At 35.8% G+C, this 20850-nt stretch overlaps 1 protein-coding gene across 1 annotated transcript in view; it reads right to left on the bottom strand.

Annotated features, from left to right (window-relative positions):
* CFAP47 (cilia and flagella associated protein 47) overlaps window positions 1-20850 on the bottom strand; it is a 345115-nt gene that overhangs the window by 228317 nt on the left and 95948 nt on the right. Inside the window, exons 34-37 of the mRNA XM_027816959.2 lie at window positions 16385-16482; window positions 15976-16092; window positions 1452-1586; window positions 804-916 (exon numbers count right to left, since the gene is read on the bottom strand). Of these exons, the coding sequence (XP_027672760.2) occupies window positions 804-916; window positions 1452-1586; window positions 15976-16092; window positions 16385-16482 (463 nt within the window). The remainder of the gene's footprint in view (window positions 1-803; window positions 917-1451; window positions 1587-15975; window positions 16093-16384; window positions 16483-20850) is intronic.

The raw sequence follows: 20850 nt of genomic DNA, 5'->3' as shown, positions 1-20850 counted from the left end.
TATGTCCCTTCACTAGTTAAGCATAGATAGTGAAATTCCTGTATCTAGTCATAAAACCACATAGCACAGAAAGAGCAAAACATATTTAGTGAACAAAAAGAGAATGATGGAAATCACCAGGATTATTTCTACTACCAAAAATGTTAACAACCTAACGTTTTCCCAAAATTAGATCTCTCCAGAATCCATAGATGGCTTTCAGAAATGTAAGACAGAGAAATAACTACACTGCAGTTGCAACAGTTTTCATCTTGGTAGAGAAAGAGGATGGGAGCACAAAGAAGCAGTCCAACACTACTATCAAACCTGTGTCATGGCCTCTTAAATTCCCAGCCATGCTTCAATTAAGAATAAGACACAAACAATGAAATCTTAGAAGAAAGAGTTTTTACCTGCTTATGCTTCCATGATGCATTGATGTAAGGAATACAAATCAAGTTCAGAGGAGATATTTTAACTTCAGTTTGGCAAAAAAAAAGAAAGTAAAAACAGCAGATCCAAACTGAAAAATAAAGCTTTCAATCCATTAGGACAAAAATATTTATTGAATGACTCCTGTAATGATCTGAAGGCTTGTACTCTGCTCTTAAAGCACTATTGAGCTAAAATGCAAGTGTCCCACTGATAAATTACTCTGGATTTGTTCTAGGTTAAGGAGAAAAAGCTTGATCTTTATACTGACTAATTTTGCCCTGTTTGTAGTTGAACATATTCCTAGTGTTCCATCACTATTAAATTAGTAGGTTCATATTTCCATAATGCTAGACTTAATAATAACGCTAAAAAAAAAAATCATTACTTACTTAGGGGCAATGGTGATAGTGTTTCCTTTAGGTAATGAGAAATCATCAGCATCTCTTCCTACAAGAATGGCGTTGTACATCAAAGTTTTGCTGCTTGGGTTTTTCAGACACACCTATCACAACAACAACAACAACAAAATCAGCCTTTTTTTTTTTTTTTTTCCCCAATATTTAGGGTATAAAAAGCATATAATGCAGCTAAATTCCAAAGTACAAATTAAGGATATCACAAAATAAGAAAGTACTTCAAATAACTAGGTATATCATTTTCCTTCCTAAAGAGTATAGACTTCCCACAGATTATCCAACATCAGTTTTTCTGAGTACTTTTTTTGCAGTGTACACTGAACTCCCATGCCTGTTAATCTCTTATTATTCCTATTTTTGAGCTCAGATTTGTCTGATTTGTAGATATTTTCTTTCTGTGCTTACAAGCACAGGGAAAAAAAACAGCAGCAGAATTCAAGATCCCAAGCCTGAAGAGAAAAATAATAAGATGATCCATGCTTCCAATCTTCTGTATTTGGTAGCGAAATGACATGAAACCTACTTATTCTTTGTTATACCATATACATAGTATAAACACATATGGAGATACAGTGTTCTAACCTTGTAGTGCTACAAATCTAAGTTCAATGGTACCAGTACCTGTTTAACAACAGTGGCATGGAGAGCACCTGTAAATTCTATAGTGTTCTTGGGTAAGTAGTGAGGGAGACTTTCATATAGGTAGACACACAGAATAAGCATCATGACTGGGTTTGGATCACAGATATCAGCAGCCTAATATTGAAAGCACAAAAGAAAAAATAACCACATACACAGTTAAAATTTTAACTGTACAATTTAGAGATATGAAGATGAAGAACAAAAAAGTTTAAGGTATTTCTTATTATACAAATATTTTGCATCTAGCTTTTAATAATTGGATTAGGGCCATAACTCAGAATAATATGAAAAATCTAATTCTTGAAGACCATTGACATGCTTTAGCAATAAACCTAGGCTAAAAATTAAAGCAAACCATTTTTCGCACAGTTCAGCAGAAAGAGATGTTCATTTTATTAAAATGAAGCATAACAAAAAAAGCAAGTAAAGTTCACTAATTGGAAAAGCATATGTCTTCATTATCTTTTTAAAAAAATCTTTTAAAATCTTGGTTTACTATGCGAAATAATTTCCCAAATACTCCTAGATAGAGTTTTGCAACCATTTATGAAGATATCATCACCATCCAACTCATAAATGTACAGTTATTTTTATTGCAGATGCCAAAGTGCTTTACTAAAGGTAGCAAGTATTACTGCATCTTAAATATTTGATTTACAGAACTGAGTTGAAATGCCAACTGCAAAACATGTCAAAGCTTTAGTCCTCAGCAATTCGGCAAGTCACTGAAAAGAGAGAGGTAGAAACTCTGCCATGAAATACTTGAACTTTGCAGAAGGGTAATCAAATAATAAAGAGACTTAATGATCTATGTAGCTTCCCACAAACACAGGCAGGAAAGATCTGGATACAGGTTTAAACAGATAAGATTCTGTACCTCCTAAATCAAACTAATTAAGTATGTTAAAACTTAATGCTTAGTAACTTATAATATAATGTTATTGCAATAAAGTTGTCTATTATATACTAAATAAACTTTTATAACTGCAGTTAATTTCTCTCCTAAACTAAATATCAAGTCATACTGAAAAAATACACACACTTGGGAATAGATTTAAGCAGTAAACCACTGCATTAACATGTCATCCCATTAAAAGGTGCTCTGTTCATTCAAGACATTTTATTTGGATCCATTATATTACTGAGAGTCATTCAATACAACAATATTTCGGACACTCATTTGCCTAATTCCTAGAAAGCTACTACCATTCTAAATCCTCTCACCTTACAGGAAAAAGTTTGCCCAATTCTCAAGCAAAAAATAAATAAATACAAAAATCTATTGTTCTGTTGCTGATTACCACTGCCACCGTCCCTAAGCAACTTGGATGAGTTGCACATGACTACAGGTAACCTCACACCATCACTCTAGAATGAAGCCTCCTTCTTCACATGAATTTACATGTAAGCTACTTAAAGAATAGACAAAGCACATTTTTATTTATTTTAATATTGATCTGTACATTACTTAGAAGCATTCTACATACATAAATTCAATGCCTGTTAGATCTGCAGGGTCATGTGACACAGCAAGAAACCAGGTACGAGATACTTTTATATCCCAAGACTATGTTGTGAAACAGCTGTACTAATTTTTAAGTTCACCAGGAACTCAACAGCCTCTAGGAGATACTTCATATTCAAATACATTAGCAATATGGAAAAAGAGCTTTCTCTAGTCAGCAATTATTGAAAGTTTTTCAACCATTTCTAAGGACTTGAACAAACAAGTCTCAAATGATTTAACATTCTTTTGTAGCACATGCATACTTAGGATATCAAGGACTACACTATTTTTACACTATCCTAACAAACAAAATGGCAAAATAAAGCAAAGTTGCACCTGAAATGGCATGCTTTATTTGTTTATCTGAAGAGGAATGAAGAGCAATACATACCCCGTTTTATTTAGACAATCAGTTTTATTTAGAATTAAGTATAGTATAGGGGACCTGAATCTGTTCCATAATTGCATACACCACAGGCATATTGGTAGATAAAGGTCTAGAAAAAAAATCTCTGTAGTTTGTAGGCAAAAAGGGAAATCAGGAGTTGCACAGAATTAACAGTGTGTTTTCAATGTTCACCATCATCCATCCTCCAAAAACTACTGCAAGTAAGAAAAACTCCCACTCACAACGTTAGCCCACATTGTGCATCAGGAAGTCACAGCTGAGTTGGTACCAGCACACAGATATCTCCAGATGAGTGATAGTCACACCAATGACTGCTGCATAAGCACAGCTTTCATATGTACAACAATCTCTCGTGCACATTGTAAGCACATATTTGCTGATTGAAGACTAGCAAGCTATCACTAAACCCAGTATACAATTTGCTGCTTCTCTGCACTTACCTACTTCTCTCAAGCACAGATTTATAAGGAAGGTCTTGTAACATATCCTGAAAAATCAGCAAGTCTGCAACTTATTAGTTACAAAAAACTCGTGGTAGAAGAGTATACAGTGATACTGTGAGATCCCTTATGAGAGTAGGGCAATTTTAATTGAAACTTGCCAGATGACTCCAGCTGTGGTAACATGGAGAGAGAATAGATACTCCAGTGGAAGTCTTGTTACTTTTTCTGGGTATGTTAAGAAAGCAATAAAAATGGTAATGTGACACTTTTTAAGAGGTCAGATTAATAAAAAATTAAAATTAAATTAATACAGTCCATCTAATAAAATGTGCTATTAATTTAACTATATTGAATAAGGAGCCCAGGTTTTTGTCACAACCACCTTGGGGAAATATTTCTAAAACTTTGCTCTTTTTATCAAATAACAAAAATCACTCCAGATAACACATCTTGTTCATGGCTATATTTTATTATCACTGTACCTTTTTAGCACCAAAACCTTTTAATAGTAAACTATGAGGATAAATTTGTATCAACCTGATTTTCTTTTGATACTTTTGTCAGTAAAGTCTCATTTTAATACTTATTTTCAATACTATTACAATTTCCAGGATCTCCGAGTATAACAACTATTCCTATACATTAATATTTTTCCCATGAACTACAGTATACCAGCTTTTCCCAAGAACACATTTTCAGCCCCCACCTTATTTTATTTGTATGATCAACTATATTCTAGCCCTCAACATGATTAGATGTTTACTGCCTAAATGGAGCATTAGAGGTGAAAAAAACTCTAAATCTTTTTTTCATTTATTCTTATGAGGCAATTTTCATAATGAACCATCTATTCCAGAACCTCAGTACACTCCAGCATATTAATCAAGGGAATTAATACTGTTTCTAAAGTAGTAGGGTGAAGGAAGCAGAAGAGCTATTCAGTCACCTGCTCAATGTTTTGCTTTAGTTTATGTCTGCTTCTAGATGAACCAATTCTGTATTTTATTGAATGGTAAAAATGCTACACATTTAGATTATAACAAGAAAATGTAGCATTTTTTTTAAAATCTAATAAAATTATTTACAGATTATATTTTCCTCTTCAATATTAGGAAAAAAAAATCTAGATTATTGAAACATCTGAAAAAAATATTACTTAATTGTATTCCTAAAATATGGTCAACTATATACATAGGATTTAAAGTTCTTTTTTTCTTTTTGCTCCACTCATATTTCTTGAGGGCTATTATAATAATGTTTTTGGACAGTTGTTGGCTTTTTTTGTCATTTCTGAGTACAGAAAATTCTAGCAATAAAAAACCCAAATATCAGTGGGAGATAATAAGCTTAAAATAGTCAACTCAATAAAGCAACTCCATGGGAAGAACTAGTGGATCCCCACTAGTAACTTTGAAATAAAAGTAAAAATTTCATTCTCATTATCAGAAATTTTTGGATAACCACAGTTACTGTTTCCCAAATATTAATGAAGAGACTTTGGGGAAAGACATATTTCTTAGCCAGATGGGCTGAAAAAGGGAGAAAACCTTTTTGCCTCTTCTGGACTGTCTTTAGTGCTGCAAGAGATATGTATGACATATCTATCAGCTATCTGAGTTATTTTTTATTTCCAAATTAACGTTTTATACTAGAGCATACGTTGCAGTGCTTCTACAAACCAGCCAATTCAACTTCCTAATTACTAAAAGCTCAAGATGCAGTACAACACACTGTGAAAAAGTAAATATATATTCCAAAGAACAGAATACAACAGCCAGTCTGGCTTCAAATTTTGCAGAAAGGCCCTTGTTCCTCTAATTAGTTTCTTCTGCAGGTATGGTAAAAAGAAGTTTCATGAAAGTCCCTTGTCAGAATACAAAAGCAGCTGTAAAGACCCACACCATCTAAATGCTTATGGATCTCCTGGGAGTATCAGAGACTGGGTATCCCACTATTCTGCCTCTGCCAACAGAGCAGTTGCTTGAGTAAAAAGTCTAAGAAATTGGGCAAATACAAAGTGGTCTTTCCATTTACATGATTTCCCAGCTTCTGCAAATTAGTGGCTTAAGGATTCATCAACTATGGTTAAACACCTCTCTGTCATTATTTTAAATTCTTCTCTATATCATCCTTCACATACAGAAGCAAGCCTGTCATAAACAGTTTATTAATTCTTTTTAGTTAGAAATTGCTTATTGAGTTTTCTTCCTTTTCTGATGTTATTAAAATGCAATATTGGCTGAAATCTATTGCCTGAAACACAGGACCAAGAAAAGCAGCTGAGATTTAAGTCCTAAGGCAGGAGTTCTAAGAAAGCAAAATGATGCATCGCTTATTGCAAGTATGAATAGCTCCACACTCAAACAGGTTCTACTTGATGACTCATAGATCAGCAACTGACAAGTTTTCTTCAGCTAGCAAAAGCTGCACTTTGACATAATAATTTTGTGAGAAGAAAGAGTATAAAGGGAAAACATTCAAAACTGTCCTGGAGCCACCCTCTTCCAACACAATGTAAAAAAACCTCAATAGCTTTAAGCAAATATTCCACGTAGAAAAACTTTTATACAAAATAAGAACCTAAGATCAGCCTACTGGTTCAGACCATGGGCCAAAAGGACACCAATACAGGCTGATGACTAAATGAAAACGACTATATGGTAAGTACAGATACACTTCAGTATTTTCCCAGGCTCAAGCACAAGACTTCCTAATCCACATATGACTTCTGTCTACTTAGAAATCTTAATTTCTTTTTCTTCCAAGCCTATGCACACTCTTGTCTTAACTCTGTGTAAAAACCGCAAAGGTAGCCTAAGAAAACGCTCTCCCTTTGACGTTATGTTCAGTATAAGAAAGAATCTGGAAGAAAAGATGGAGCTATAAGCCAAGTTCCCTTAATGAACATATTCTAAATAGATACAATCATACAAAGCATTTGGAGTATTTGAAGACTGCAGCATTTTCACCAGCCTGTGGCATTCTAGCCCTACACAAAGTACAATTTTATTTTCAAAGATTTAAGAGGACACCAAGTAGTAAATAAAGAGTTAATATTTTTTCTTCAGTTCCTAAAAAGTCATCAATACAGGGTTCCTTCTCTTCTGCTACCAAGAATGAACCCACATTTGACATACAAGAGAGAAAAATAAGATGTTCTTATGTTGTCACAGATGGATGAAAAAAAAATAAAATCTGTAGTTCAAACCAAAAAAAATTAGAATAAACTGGATTCTTAATTCAGAAATACATGGAGTCAAACCAACACAAGAGTTTCCAATGCAGGAATAATCTTTCTTTCCGATCCAGTGTACAAAAGCTCATCATAAGTTTCCCCATCGTATTTTAAAGAAAGAAGAAATTAAAGAATTCTCACAGATGAAAGCAGAAGTGTTTTCTCTGGCTCCTTCAGCCTATGAGGCGCTGTGCTATAATGAGATGCTCCATGTCTTCTATGTAAGAATCCTCAATTTAGTAGGAGAAAACAAATCCAGAAAGGCCAGTGAAGCTATAATTCATCAAACTTGAAAGGGAAACCAAAGGCAGAGATAGTTGCCAGGGCACAGCAAGGACCAGCTGCTCCCTCTGCGCCAGGGAGCCTGGAGCCAAAGGCAATATAACACAGCTGCAGAGCAGAGGGCAGCCAGGAGCAGAGAAGCCAGGGGGTACGGTACCAGGGCAGCCCCAGCTGCAGCCATCAGGCAGGCCCCTGAGGACCAGGACAGGCCGAGTCTGGGATAAGGCCTATAGTCCTGCATGAAGCTATTCTGTATGCTTTGTACTATAAGAAATACAATTTTTTGTTTGGTTTGATACAACAGGAAGGAGAAACCTGTCAAGATATATTAGAGCAGACAAGACTTACCACATTGTTTACATATATGCATATTAAATATATTTTGCATTACATCTCACTAGGCAACCTCCAAGTTTCCTTAATTTCCATTCTGTTTTATTAAGCTAGAGATAGGAGATTCCATAGAAAATGCAGAACTGAAGCTCCTCTGGCAGCAAATCATTGGCTCCGTGGAGCACGACAGGAAGAGTTACTGACTGCTTTCCCCTCTTTTCTTGCCCTGTGCCCAGCCAAGCACTGCATCCCACTCCAGCAGCTCCACCACAGCTCCTTCTCTAACCTTCCAAGAGAGTGAGTGCATCACTGAGCACTGATCTAAAGCATCCCTGTTACTCTCCATAATTTCTTAGATAGTGCTTATCTTCATAATTCTTAAGGTTCATTTCATATCTCTTCATGCACTCATGTAACTGTAGCTTCATCTCATACTTCTATTTATTTTCATCACTACTGTTTTTTAAGGTTGGAATTTTAGGATGCACTTACTATGTAAAGAAAAGTTTTTTACCTGCCAAAAGCTTTAAACCTGAAAATTATTCTGATGTTATCCATTTGCTTATCTCAGTAATGGCTATTGAATGGTAACAACTATTTGTAGAAGTTATTCCAATATAGCTGTGGTTTCACACCTTTACTGTTCATCTTTCCTGCATTTACATTGAAGATAGCAAAGATGCAGAGTAGATTATCTGTTGAAGCCTAACTTTCTTTTACCACCTACTTCTACTCATTTCCACTTAGATCAGAACTTATTCCCTCAGAAAACATTATTCTATTCTATCCTGTGCTGAATTCATAAAACTGTATTTCTGACATTAATCCACTACTGTAGGAACTAATTAAAAAACAATAAAAATCAGTGTACTTCATAAAAATATTCAGCAGGAAATTCACAGTCTATATAAATTATTTACTTTAAAAAATTCTGTGTTAGCAAACAATAGCAGTTAATAAAGTTTAACAGATCTATGCCTTAAATTGTATCCATAACAAAGTTTCTCAAAATATGAAAAAGCCTCTCACAGCTGATGAAGGGTTGGGTGCTTGCCTGTTATCTTTTCACTTGTGCTGTAACGTTGCCTAGTTAAAGAAAATGCTCAAGCTGACAAACTGGACAAAATTATTATACTTCAAATTCTAAATATTCCAAGTTAGGACTATATCAAAACCGGACAAGAAATTGAAGGGCTAGTAGATTGGTTTTACTGTGAAAATAACGTTATTTAACTCTTATAACACCATCAGCTCTGTGTTGTTAATCCCATAACCAACTCTCCACATTTTCAATCACCTGTTTATTACTAAAGCCTGTTTTAGTATTTAGTCTTTAGTATTTCTGGTACTACTGCTCTGAAAACAGTTTGTAACTGCTTACAAATAATGACTCCGATTTTATGAAAATAGGTTTATAACTTAATGAGCAAATCAAATGACTGTAACTACCTCTAAGTCATATGTAGAAAATGCTGGCAGTTCTGTTTTATGAGCATAGCAGAGTAGTGGATTGATACTTAGAACAGAATATATTACAAACAAATATTAAACTTTTTATCTGGAAAAGGAAAAGAAAGAACGGAACAGGGTGCTTTAAATACAAAATAATCACAGTCATTATAAGCCAAAGCTCTGACAGGAAAGAGGAGAGAGAAATGTTATTAAAAGATATAGGAAAGAGTAGATCATTGAACCACTTCTTGTGGCAATAACACTCTCCATTTTTCTGAACATGTAACTCTTAGTTGAATAATGTAAAGAAGCAAACTATTTAACAGATGCAAAAATCATGCAAAAAAGCTTTCCCCACTACAAAGCCTATAAAGCAATGATGAAAATAGACATCCTATGCCAAATAACAGCCTCTAGCAGGACACAACTGAAAAATAGAAAATGCTTGGAATCAGCAGCCATGAAATGTTATCTAGGTAACCAATTTAAACCAACAAATGTAAATGACTGAGAATTATGGCAAAAGTATTAAACAAACAGAAGGCAATAAAAATACTATATTAAATTCCAGAGAGCCATACACTTAATCCTTATTAGTTACTTCCAGATTTGTAAGGCTTTAACATTGAACTTAAAAGGTAAACATACAGGAAACAATGTTGTTTGTGAACAAAATGAGGTTCCTAAGTTTATATAGGCTTTGCTTATACAAGTGCAGCCCCCAAGTTTTCAATAAGCTGGAAGTCAGTGTGAAAATAGAACAGTCAGCAAGTCTGGAGGAAAGATGAAGTAGTCATTTCGGTGCCTAAATAAAGCTTAAAACTCTGTGTTTTGTATGTATACACATATAAATATCCTTTTTAAAAATCTTTATCTATCCCAGACATACCCAGTGTCTCTTTACAAATTTCCCAGCTAAAACCATTACCATGTCTGAGTAATTTTCAGTTGCTCTGATGGAAATAAAAAGCACCACCTATTTTGAAAGATACGTTTCCTTTTCTTTTGTTTCGATAACATGTTTATTGGGTTCCCAAATATAATCTAGGTGAACTAGACCTACCTGAACAAATTGCAATTGTCACAATTGCATATGTTTCCATATATCTCATCAGGCCAGTGAAACACAGAATCATAGAATGGTTTGGGTTGGAAGGCACCTTAAAGATCATCTAGTTTCAGCCCACCTGCCATGGGCAGGGACACCTTCCACCAGACCAGGTTGCTGACAGCCCCATCCAGCCTGGCCTTGAGCACTGCCAGGATGGGGCATCCATAGCTTCTCTGGGCAGCCTGTGCCAGTGCCTCATCACTCTCACTGTAAAGAATTTCTTCCTAATATCTAATCCAAAGCTACACTATTTCAGTTTAAAAATGTTACCACTAGCTCTGTCACTATATTCACTGGTAGAGCGTACCTCCCCATCTTTCCTGTAGGTCCCCTTTAAGTACTGGAAAGCCAATACAAGGTTTCTCCAGAGCCTTCTCTTCTGTAAGCTAAACAGTCCCGACACTCCCAGCCTGTCATTACAAGGGAGGTACTCCAACCCTCTGGTCATCTTCATGGCCCTCCTCTGAACCTGCTCAAGCAGGTCCATGTCTTTCTTATGCTGGAGATGCCAGAACGGGACCCAGTACTCCAGGTGGGGTCCCACGATAGCCAAGAGGAAGGGAAGAATCCCCTCCCTCAACCTGCTGGCCACACTTCTTTTGATGCAGCCCAGGATACAGTTGGCTTTCTGGGCTGCAAGTGCACGTTACCAGCTCATATTCAGTTTTTCATCCAGTCCCCCCTTTTCCCTCTCCACAGGCTTTCTCTCAATTCATTCACTGCCCAACCTGCATTCATGTTTGGGATGCCCCAACCCAGGTGCAGGACTTTGCACTTGGCTTTTATTGAACTTCATGAGGTTCACACAGGCCGACTTTAGCCTGTCAAGGTCCCTCTGGATGGCATCTCTTCCCTCCAGAGCATCAAGCACACCACTCAGCTTGATATCATCTGCAAACATGCTAAATAACCTCCCTTTCAGTGCACTCAGTCCCACTGCCCAAGTCCCTGATAAAGACATTAAATAATACTGGTCCCAATACAGACTGCTGAGGGACACCACTGAGGGACACTGGCATCCACCTGGGCATGGAGCCATCGGCTGCAGCTCTTTGAGTATGACCATCTGGCCAACTCCTTATCCACTGAGTTGTCCACTCATCAAATCCGTGTCTCTCCATTTCAGAGATAAGGATGTTTGTGTGGGACAATATCAAATGCTTTGCACAATACTATCAATAAAGTTGAATTCAAGCCAAATGTTCTTTATCTAATGCTCTGATTTATCAGGCTTACAGATAAACAGTTGTTGCATCCCATTTTATAAGGATACATAGATGTTCAGGAAGATTAAGTCCTTCACAACTCTCTTCAAGTGTTTTTTTCCAAAACAGCCCAGGAAAGATATATATGACAAGACAATTGCTACTCTAACAAATAAAAATGGCTTTTAATTTTTTTTTCCACTCTTCTATCTTCTGAATTTAAGGCCACACATCGATATTAGATTTCTATCTGAGGCAAACCAAAGTATTTGCATTAACATTATTGATTGGTGGATAGACAGATACAGAGCTCTATCTGTATATTTGCAGTATCATATAAATTTTAGTCAAATAACTCAGAATTAAGAAATAAATCCTTTTTCTTTGTTACTTTTGTCAAGAATTTGCCATATTTACGAAGCAAATAGCTCTTTACTAACGTACAGGAAACGGGAGTAAAACTCAAGGGTTGAGATAAGAACAATTTAATAATTAAAATCAAATAAAATAAGAGGGGAAAAAGACCAAAATAATAACAATAACAATAATAATACTGACAATTATACTGAGAAGGAGGGAGAAGGGGAGAGGAATAAAATCCAAGGGGAAAGGAGAAAAAAAACAAGTGATGCATAATACAATTGCTCACCACCCACTGACTGATGCCCAGTCACCCCTGGAGCAGTGATCAGCAGGCCCTGGACAACCCCCGCCCCCCCTCCCCCCCCCCCCCTTATATACTTCAGCATGACATTCTATGGTATGGGATACATCTTTGACTAGTTCAGGTCAGCTGTCCTGGCTGTGTCCCCTCCCAGTTTCTCGTGCCCCTCCAGCCCTGTCACAGGCAAGGGCTGAGAAACTGAGAAGTCCTTGACTTTATATAAGCATCACCCAGCAACAACTGAAAACATCAGTGTGTTACCAACATTGTTCTCACACCAAATCCAAAACACAGTATTGCACAAAGGCACCAGCTACTAAGAAGAAAATTAAATCTATCCCAGCTGAAACCAAGACTCTACCTCACGGGAAAAATCTTACATATACTGGAAATTCAGAACATTTTATGTTGCTGCATTTCTTCCCTCTTCTCCATTGGTTGCTGACAGAAACTTCTTTCTCTTTTTCATTTCAGACTCATGTCTTGCAGTTACCATCCACCTATCTTTCTTGCTCATACAGCCATGTTATTGCTATTGAGTTTTCTACTCTACAACAATGCTGAATTCCTCAGTTCACTTCAACAGAACAGCCACATTCCTTTTCAGCTTCTTAACACTCTCTGACTTTACTTACATCATCTTCTACAGCTCTTTTAAAAATATCCTCCCTTTTAGTTGGTCCCAAATATAAATGTCAGTAATGTTGACCCCAATTTTAAACCAGTCAGTAGCAAATTGGCTATCCCAAATCACTCCATCTTCTCTCCTAATTACCCTTGCCACATACATTCCTTCCATGTTGCTGTTATCCACCATCCTATCTTGCAAATTTTTATTTTGGGGTTTCAATTGGATCTTCTTCAATTCAAACCATTTTAAAACTTAAAAATATCAAACACAAATAAAAAATACATAGAAAGACACCATTAATATTCCAGGATTGAACTGTCAGTCATAATTAGAAAATGAAAACAATTTATTGCCCAAAGAACTCCATCTTAATCCTATACCTTTATCCTTAAAAGAATTTAGAAGCCTTGAACTCCATTAGACATACCATTAAAACTTGCAGCCGAAGTCTTCCAGACAGTTAAAAGTTCTTTATTACTAGAGAATCTTAGATTTTTTAAGTGATTGAAAGTACCATTTATTGCAGACCTAATACATGTCTTGCCTTGTGCCATCACCACCATCCTTGCATTAATTAATGCAAAGCTGTCTTGAAAGTTCAGAAGCAGTGATTGCCTGATAGTTAAGAACTTTGCCAATACGGCTGGAACATTTTAGCCTGCTAAATTTAAGTGAAAAAACTATCAGAGAAATCCCAAGTTGAGACAGTTCAGAAACAGAATTAATGGATTTTGCTGCTTTCATTGCTTCAGAAGAAGAAGCTTAAATTTCTACAGCAGCCTTAGAAAAGCATATATGAATTCCAATAAATCTATGTGAAAAGTACCCTTTACCTTCACTTTTTTTTTTTTTTTTTTTTTACTTTCCACAATATTTTGTTTGTAGAACATACCTTAGCTAGAATTAAAATACAGACCTTGAAGATCCAAAATCTGTTCCTTTTTCTGGTGTTGACTAATTATATAGCTTTGTTTAAATTCCTAGTCTGTACAGAGATGGATTTTCCCATCTATAAAAACACCAAAACCTCAAAAATATGTTGAACTAATAATATTGTAGTATTGTAGACACTGTAGTCTTAAAACACAAAGACACACTAAGTGCATTACGGGGAATGTCCTGGAGTTCTACTTCCAACTCATGTTCTCATGTGATTAACTCCTTTTGCATATCAAGCATCCAGCCTCTGCCTTCATGTGCTGAACCTGTTTTTCTTATTAAAACCCGAGGCAAAATACACCTTCATTGTAAGGATTATACCTAAATTGTCTTGTTACACTTTCTGTCATTCACACATATATGAAACAGTAGATTTTCTTGGTTTAGCCTGTAATAGCAAAGCCATTTATAACACCTATTACAGCTTATCAGGATGTGGAAACAAGACAGTAGCTGATACAACTGGAAACTGCAGGGTTAATTTTTGCGTGTAATCATAGTACAATTGAATGGAAAGGAGGAAAAAAAGTTGTAACTGAGCCTTTTGTAATACTTTGTTCATACCACACCTTTGCCTCTGATTCCGCATACTATTAATTCCTTTGGAAAGTTTCCTCAACCGCCAACAAATACCATGTCTATTCTAATGTATCCTCCCCTGATCTAGACAGCCCAGTATGCTCCACACCTGGCCCAGCCCATCACAGTCCCTGACTTCCACTTTGCTTATGATGGAAGCTGCATCACTCTTCAAATTCTTAAGAGAATGATGGGACCTTAAACAGTTTTCACTAGTTTTAGTAAGGACAGGATTTTTAATGACTCAGCAAGCAAAGCAGAAAAGGAAAATAAGATGGAATCTGCTCTTTTAAGTAGGTAATTGCTTGGTAACTAACACAGGCAACCAGCACATGGAATATAAGAGCATGAACCCTGTGAGTATGTAACCTCGTAACGCAGCCTTGCCATTGCAATTAACAAGGCATAAGTTTTGTACTGAATTTACTGTGCCTCAGTACTGGGGTTTGACAAACCTCTGTCTGAAGGCTTGTTAACCAGCTTGTAGAGCTTTGCTTTTCTTGTTTTAGCTGTGACAGCAACTTTTTTCATTGACCAGGCTTCTGTGACTGATTTTGTTTTACTTCTGTCTTTGTATATAACTAGTACCTAGAGGGGCTTACAAGAAAGCCGGAGTAGAACTTTTTACAACAGCATGTAGTAATAGGACAAGGGGTAATGGCTTTATGCTGAAAAGGGGTAGATTTAGATTAGCTATTAGGAAAATATTCTTCACTGTGAGGGTGGTGAGACACTGGCACAGGCTGCCCAGAGAAGCGGTGGATGCCCCATCCCTGGCAGCGCTCAAGGCCAGGCTGGATGGGGCTGTCAGCAACCTGGTCTGGTGGAAGGTGTCCCTGCCCCTGGCAGGTGGGTTGGAACCAGATGATTTTTAAAGTCTCCTCCAACCCAAACCATTCTATGATTCTCTGATTATACGGTACTACCAGGACCCACAGCTATAAATAACACAAATTGCCAGTGAAAGAAGTGCAGGCTGGGAGCAGGAGAAACTGGTTTTAGGGCCAACAAAAAGAACAAAGAAATAATACCTAATATATGAAAAGGGTACAGTATACAGAAAATTTGGAGCTGTAAGCCAATTAAAAGAAGACAGAGATGTAAAGCATGTTACTAAACATATAAAAATGATCCCAAGTGCATTCTAGATTGAAGAAGAAACTAACATCATCACATTCCTTCTAATAAGAACATCAGAAGCTGATGGCTTACGGTGTTATTCTCATGAGCAGTCCAAAGCTACTGTCTTCCGTGTGCACCACCACTGGGGCAGAACCCTCATGGCCCTTCGTGATTAGATCAATGTACATAAGTGTCACCAGACATTCATATAATTTTTTTACCACTCCTTTTATATTTAAGTGCATGATGTTTGCTTTAAAATATATTTTTTCTAAATTGCCTTAGAATGTTAATAGTAATTTCCACTCAGGTTTTCATTGTGTGATGTATGATACGAGAACTTGAGCCAAATTAATCTGTTCAGCTAGTTGCATACATGCGATACTACAAAGCAAAGAATTATGGAAATTACTCTTAATTAAGTGTATTTATATGAAGCAGCATTTTGGTCCCCATCATACAGTACAGCACATCATGAAAAAAATTGCTTCACTAAAATCTCAACTTGATGTACAATCTTGCTACGATAAAAGTAACAAAAAATAAAAATATTTTAAAGTATATAAGAACTGATAGTATAAAATCATTTACCTTTATGTCTATAGCCAGACTGACAACATGCATAGCATTCACAAGTATCAAACAGTTGTGCAGAAATTGTTCAGGAGTTCTTGGATTAGTATACATCCTTACAAAGTGAGTAGCAATCTGCAGAAGAGACAGAAATCAAACTCTTGATCTCCCACTAAGCAAAATTACTGTGTTTGTATTTTCACTCTTTCAGCAATCCATAAGATCTAAATTTTGAACTAAATTCCCTTTTAAGAATATACCCAAAGAAAAATCAGTACTGAAGTAATCACTCTAGACTTGCTAAATGTTGGTTTGTTGGGGTTTTCTTCTTTTTAAAAGTCATGTAAGTCAACAGCTCCAAAGGAAATTAAGGCCTGAAAAAATCCACTTACATTAATAAAGTGTATAAAACTTTCACAATCCTTACCAAATATGGACAATAAGCTGCCAGCTGTGCTGCCAATACCAGACCGTCTAGAAGATCTCGGTCAAAATTTACTATCCATCTCATTGGTGGTACTCCACCTAATTTAAAAACAGAGCAAGATGTATTAGATTCTTCCCCCCTGAGATGTCTAACTTTATTCTAGACCGATATGATGGCTTTATGAAATGACTGAGTAGAGGAAAGAACAGAAAAAGGAAATATCTGTTCACATGTAAAATTTCCCAGACATAATACTCTTCAAGAGCCATTGTTGAAAACATGAAAAAATCACCTAGAATATTGTAACTGTTATTCATACACTCTGATACAGCACGTAAAAGTATTCATCACAATGGAAGGAAAAACTTAACCTCACAGATTAAGAACCTAAACAAGTAAATTATTTCATAACATTCAGAGGGCTACTGAAACTCATGAAAATATGCATGAATTCTTTAAAGCTGCAACATTTAAGCACATAAGAAGGAAAAGGTCATTGATTTTCCTCAAGGCCATATTAAATTATTCAGCATAAATGCAATAAAAATAAAGCTAACGGCTCATTCCTGCAGCACAGATCACTACTTCTACAATTGTGTTGTAAAGGCCTATGCCTCACAGGTTAGAATATTTTTATATATTTCTAACATTTTTATTTAAAATAAAAATGGTTATTAAGAAAGTAAATATAGTTTGTCAGTATTTATTTGAAGTATTCCGTATCTTAAATATTTAACACAGTATTTAAACAACAGACTTATGTTCTTAAGCATCATAATAAACCACAGGATATAGTAATCTGAAAACTCAGCATGAGATACTCTCTAGAAAAAGCTACTGATGTACCAATAACCATGTTTTAAATCACTGCCTATACCAAATTACCAATACTTTGCTCTCCAGATAATAGGCATTTTGTGAAGCATGAACACATAGAAGCTAATCCTTTTTTAAGGAAAGCAATCTGGTCACAAACAGTGAAGTACCAAGACATGTCTTCTCTGTTGTGTTATGTGCAGCTCCTCCCAACTTCTATTACAAAAATACCTATTGCTTAATTTTCTTTGTTTTCATTACTGTCTCAGGCCCAGGCTCCTGGATTTAGGGAACACTTTGGACTTCAGCCACTGGCAAGGTTTTCAGACAGACTTTTTTCATATAGGATAAATTATATAGCTTTTATTTCACTAACAATCTAGTGTATTGTTTACAAGTTTGAAGCTTCCCAGGCTGAAAAAAAACCAATGATATCCTACAGAATCTGAGATGATCAAAAATCTCCCACATATTTTAAGCACGTAAACATCTTAATGTTACAACACAAACAAAAGTTATTTTCATTCAAAAATGCTACCATTAAAAGATAAAAAATCAAACTGTTATGATAGCAATATAACGATGTTCAGGATAGTCCACTATCTATATGAGCAAAGAAATTTGGAGACACCAATACTTAGCACAGAAATAATTTAAAACAGAAACATAAAATGCTTCACAAGGCTAAACATTTCAGAGACCTTTACTTCAAGTCTGTCCTTATTAAAAGCCTCATTCTACAAGACTAAGCACATGAAAGCAGGGGCACAAATCATGTGTATTTTAAAGGTCTCTAACTTTACAGAAAGAATACTGAAAACAAAATGAAAATTCAAGAAAGAAATGGATAATTTTCTATGCATTTGGAATACAAGAGTTCAAGAAAGTTCAGTCATGCTCTCACAAACTATATATAAATATATATATAATATACACTATGCTATACATTTAATAATTCAAACAGTTGTACTAAGGGGTTTAAACTTGAGACAGTATTTTTGGGTGTTATATACCCTATGAACAACAGCTATCGAAACCAGACTAAGAAAGTAGGCTGTTGTATATAGAAAATTATTAAATTTCTTAAAGTAACCTTATTCACTCCTAAGTACCTTCAGACATCAAGCCAGGCTGATGTAACCAAGCAAGCTGTTGCCCAGAAGCCAGACAACAAACCCAAAAAACATTCAAAAGGCAAGAAAAAAAATCCTGATCTTACAGTGAAACAGTGGTAACCATTCCATGTAGTATGGAAGACACTATGAATCTTCAAAATCGTTTTCATTTACTAGCACTTATTTCACTTGAGTTTATACATCCTCAATTGCCTTTATCTGCCTACTTCTGTTTGATTGCAAAATTGTGATTAGTGACAGGGAAAAAGTAAGCTAGAGATGCTGCTGGTAATGTCAGGTCATAATTTATCAACAGCACCTCATGTAACTTCCATTGGTCCCCCAAGAAGTACAGTTAAATCAAATTTGCAAATAAGTGGCTATTATCAGCTACAGGTATAAATTTTGTTGTGGAACGCCTCACTTATACCAAACAGATTACTTATAAGCTCATAAAATTGTTCTACAGTGCTGTAAATATTATGCTTCAGACTAAATTTAAAGGATAAACTATTTAAGAACCAAATAGAAGAAATAAAACAACCATGGGGCAAATCACTAAATAGGAAGTGCATCAGATGGAATCCTATATTAATGCAAAGTAAATACATCAAATTTTAATCCCAAATAAAAATAAATAAAAATTCCAGGAAAAACTAATTTTTAAGTAATTGCTTTCATAAAATTATTTACAACACAAGAGAACTTTAAACACATAAACACACACATAAAATAAACACACAGGAGAATTTTATCAAACTGTGACTTTATATGTCATAAAGAGTGAAATTCTTACAGAATTTTCAAAGGTTGTTCATGAATATCCAGAAGTAAAATTTTGATGTGCATAAACTTTGCACCAGGGGCTGCTGGTTCATTATGACCCCACTAAGAAAAACAATTGACTCTGTAAAGTATCACTGCCAGTTATCACTGCTAATGCTTTCAGGAAAAAGAAGTTATTATAAATAACCCTACAACCCTTCCGACACTGGGAAACCAAAGTTGTGCAGCATTGGAACTGACCTCCAGGCAGGATGCAGCACACTGTACAGATGCAGTCCAGAGGAGAGATAGCTCTTACAGAATTTTGTTAAAATAAAACAATTCTGCTAATCATTTCTACCATCAGATTAAATGGATGTTCATGCAAGAACCTGGTGCTGCAGTTTTAGTTAAAGACAAGGGCACGCTGGTGGCATAATCACTGGTACCAAGTGGAATCTGCCTGCAGGCTCCTTTGTTGCAATTAGCTGGCTAAATTTATTCTGCAGCCACCGGGTATGTGCAGCACAGCACAGGCCTGCACCTACTCGAGTTAACTGGTATGTGGATTATTTAGCTTTTTTACGTACAATGATCTTCCAGTCAGTGTCACTACAACATGTGAATGATTTGGTACATTTATACTGTTTGGAGAAGAGCTCCCCAAAACCATCTAATTAAAAACTACTTTTATTAAAAAAAAACACACACACACACACACACACCTTAGAGTATCCTTTCCAAAAAATATGAAAAACAAAAGTATTCTTCATTACCACATACTTTGTCTGGAAGTACTTGGTACAGCTTCAGGATTATCTTTCACTGATTATGAAAGGAAAAAATATTACAGAGGAATCAAGTCTTCCATTAGTGATCAAAAAATGCATTTGAAGTACAGGTCAAAAAGAAATATTTAGAAGACAATTCTGTACATGACTTCTTATGGCATGACATAAAGAAAGTAAACATTCAGAAAGAAAAACATACTCTGTAGGGAAATACCCTTCTCTGTGGCATGAGCACCAAAGAGCCTCAGAAGGATTTGGTATGCAATCAAGATACTGTACCCCTAAAACAACCCTACAGCCTGCTGGTTTTAGTCGCAGTCACTTCAGACTTCTTAATTTCATGCTCATGGACAATAATGTGGGAATAAAGGTGATGTTTGGTCTAACTTTCTAAGCACTGGAGATTTAACATTACTCCTATAAAAAACTTTCAAGTAGGATGCTAGGAATTATTTCTTTAACTGCTACACTCTGCTGTAGTGGAAAAAAAGAACATACCAAAATTCAGAGGGAATTCATTACAATATTAATAACTAATTACACTTAAAAATTAATTTAACCTACAAAAAACTCCTGTACTGTATTCTAAGCAAAATCTGTCTTCCATTTTTTTGTTCATTGATAGAATACAGATGCCTCAGCATCCAAAAAACTTAAATGTCTGTCACCTCACATCATCTGTTTGCAGATGTTTCAGCATATTCACATACCTCTAGCAAGAAAGAACAGGAGCAGACACTGCACAAACATACAAACAAAGACGTGTTAATTCATTTGAGCTTAACTCTGACATTAATTACAATTTTTGTTTGCTATTTCTTCAGTGTGGTGATGTTTAGGCTTGGTCCAAAACCTGTTATTTTTTCCTATTCATGCTGCAAAGTGACTTCACATACTATTTCAAATGAAAGAAAAGATCAGCAGGTCAACGAGTTCAAAAGTTGATGGCTGCTGCTGTCCACACCTCTGTCTGCAGTGC

The sequence above is a fragment of the Falco cherrug genome, chromosome 2 (assembly GCF_023634085.1).
Source record: "Falco cherrug isolate bFalChe1 chromosome 2, bFalChe1.pri, whole genome shotgun sequence".
Lineage (NCBI taxonomy): Eukaryota > Metazoa > Chordata > Aves > Falconiformes > Falconidae > Falco > Falco cherrug.
This window is presented reverse-complemented; position numbering and strand designations above follow the sequence as displayed.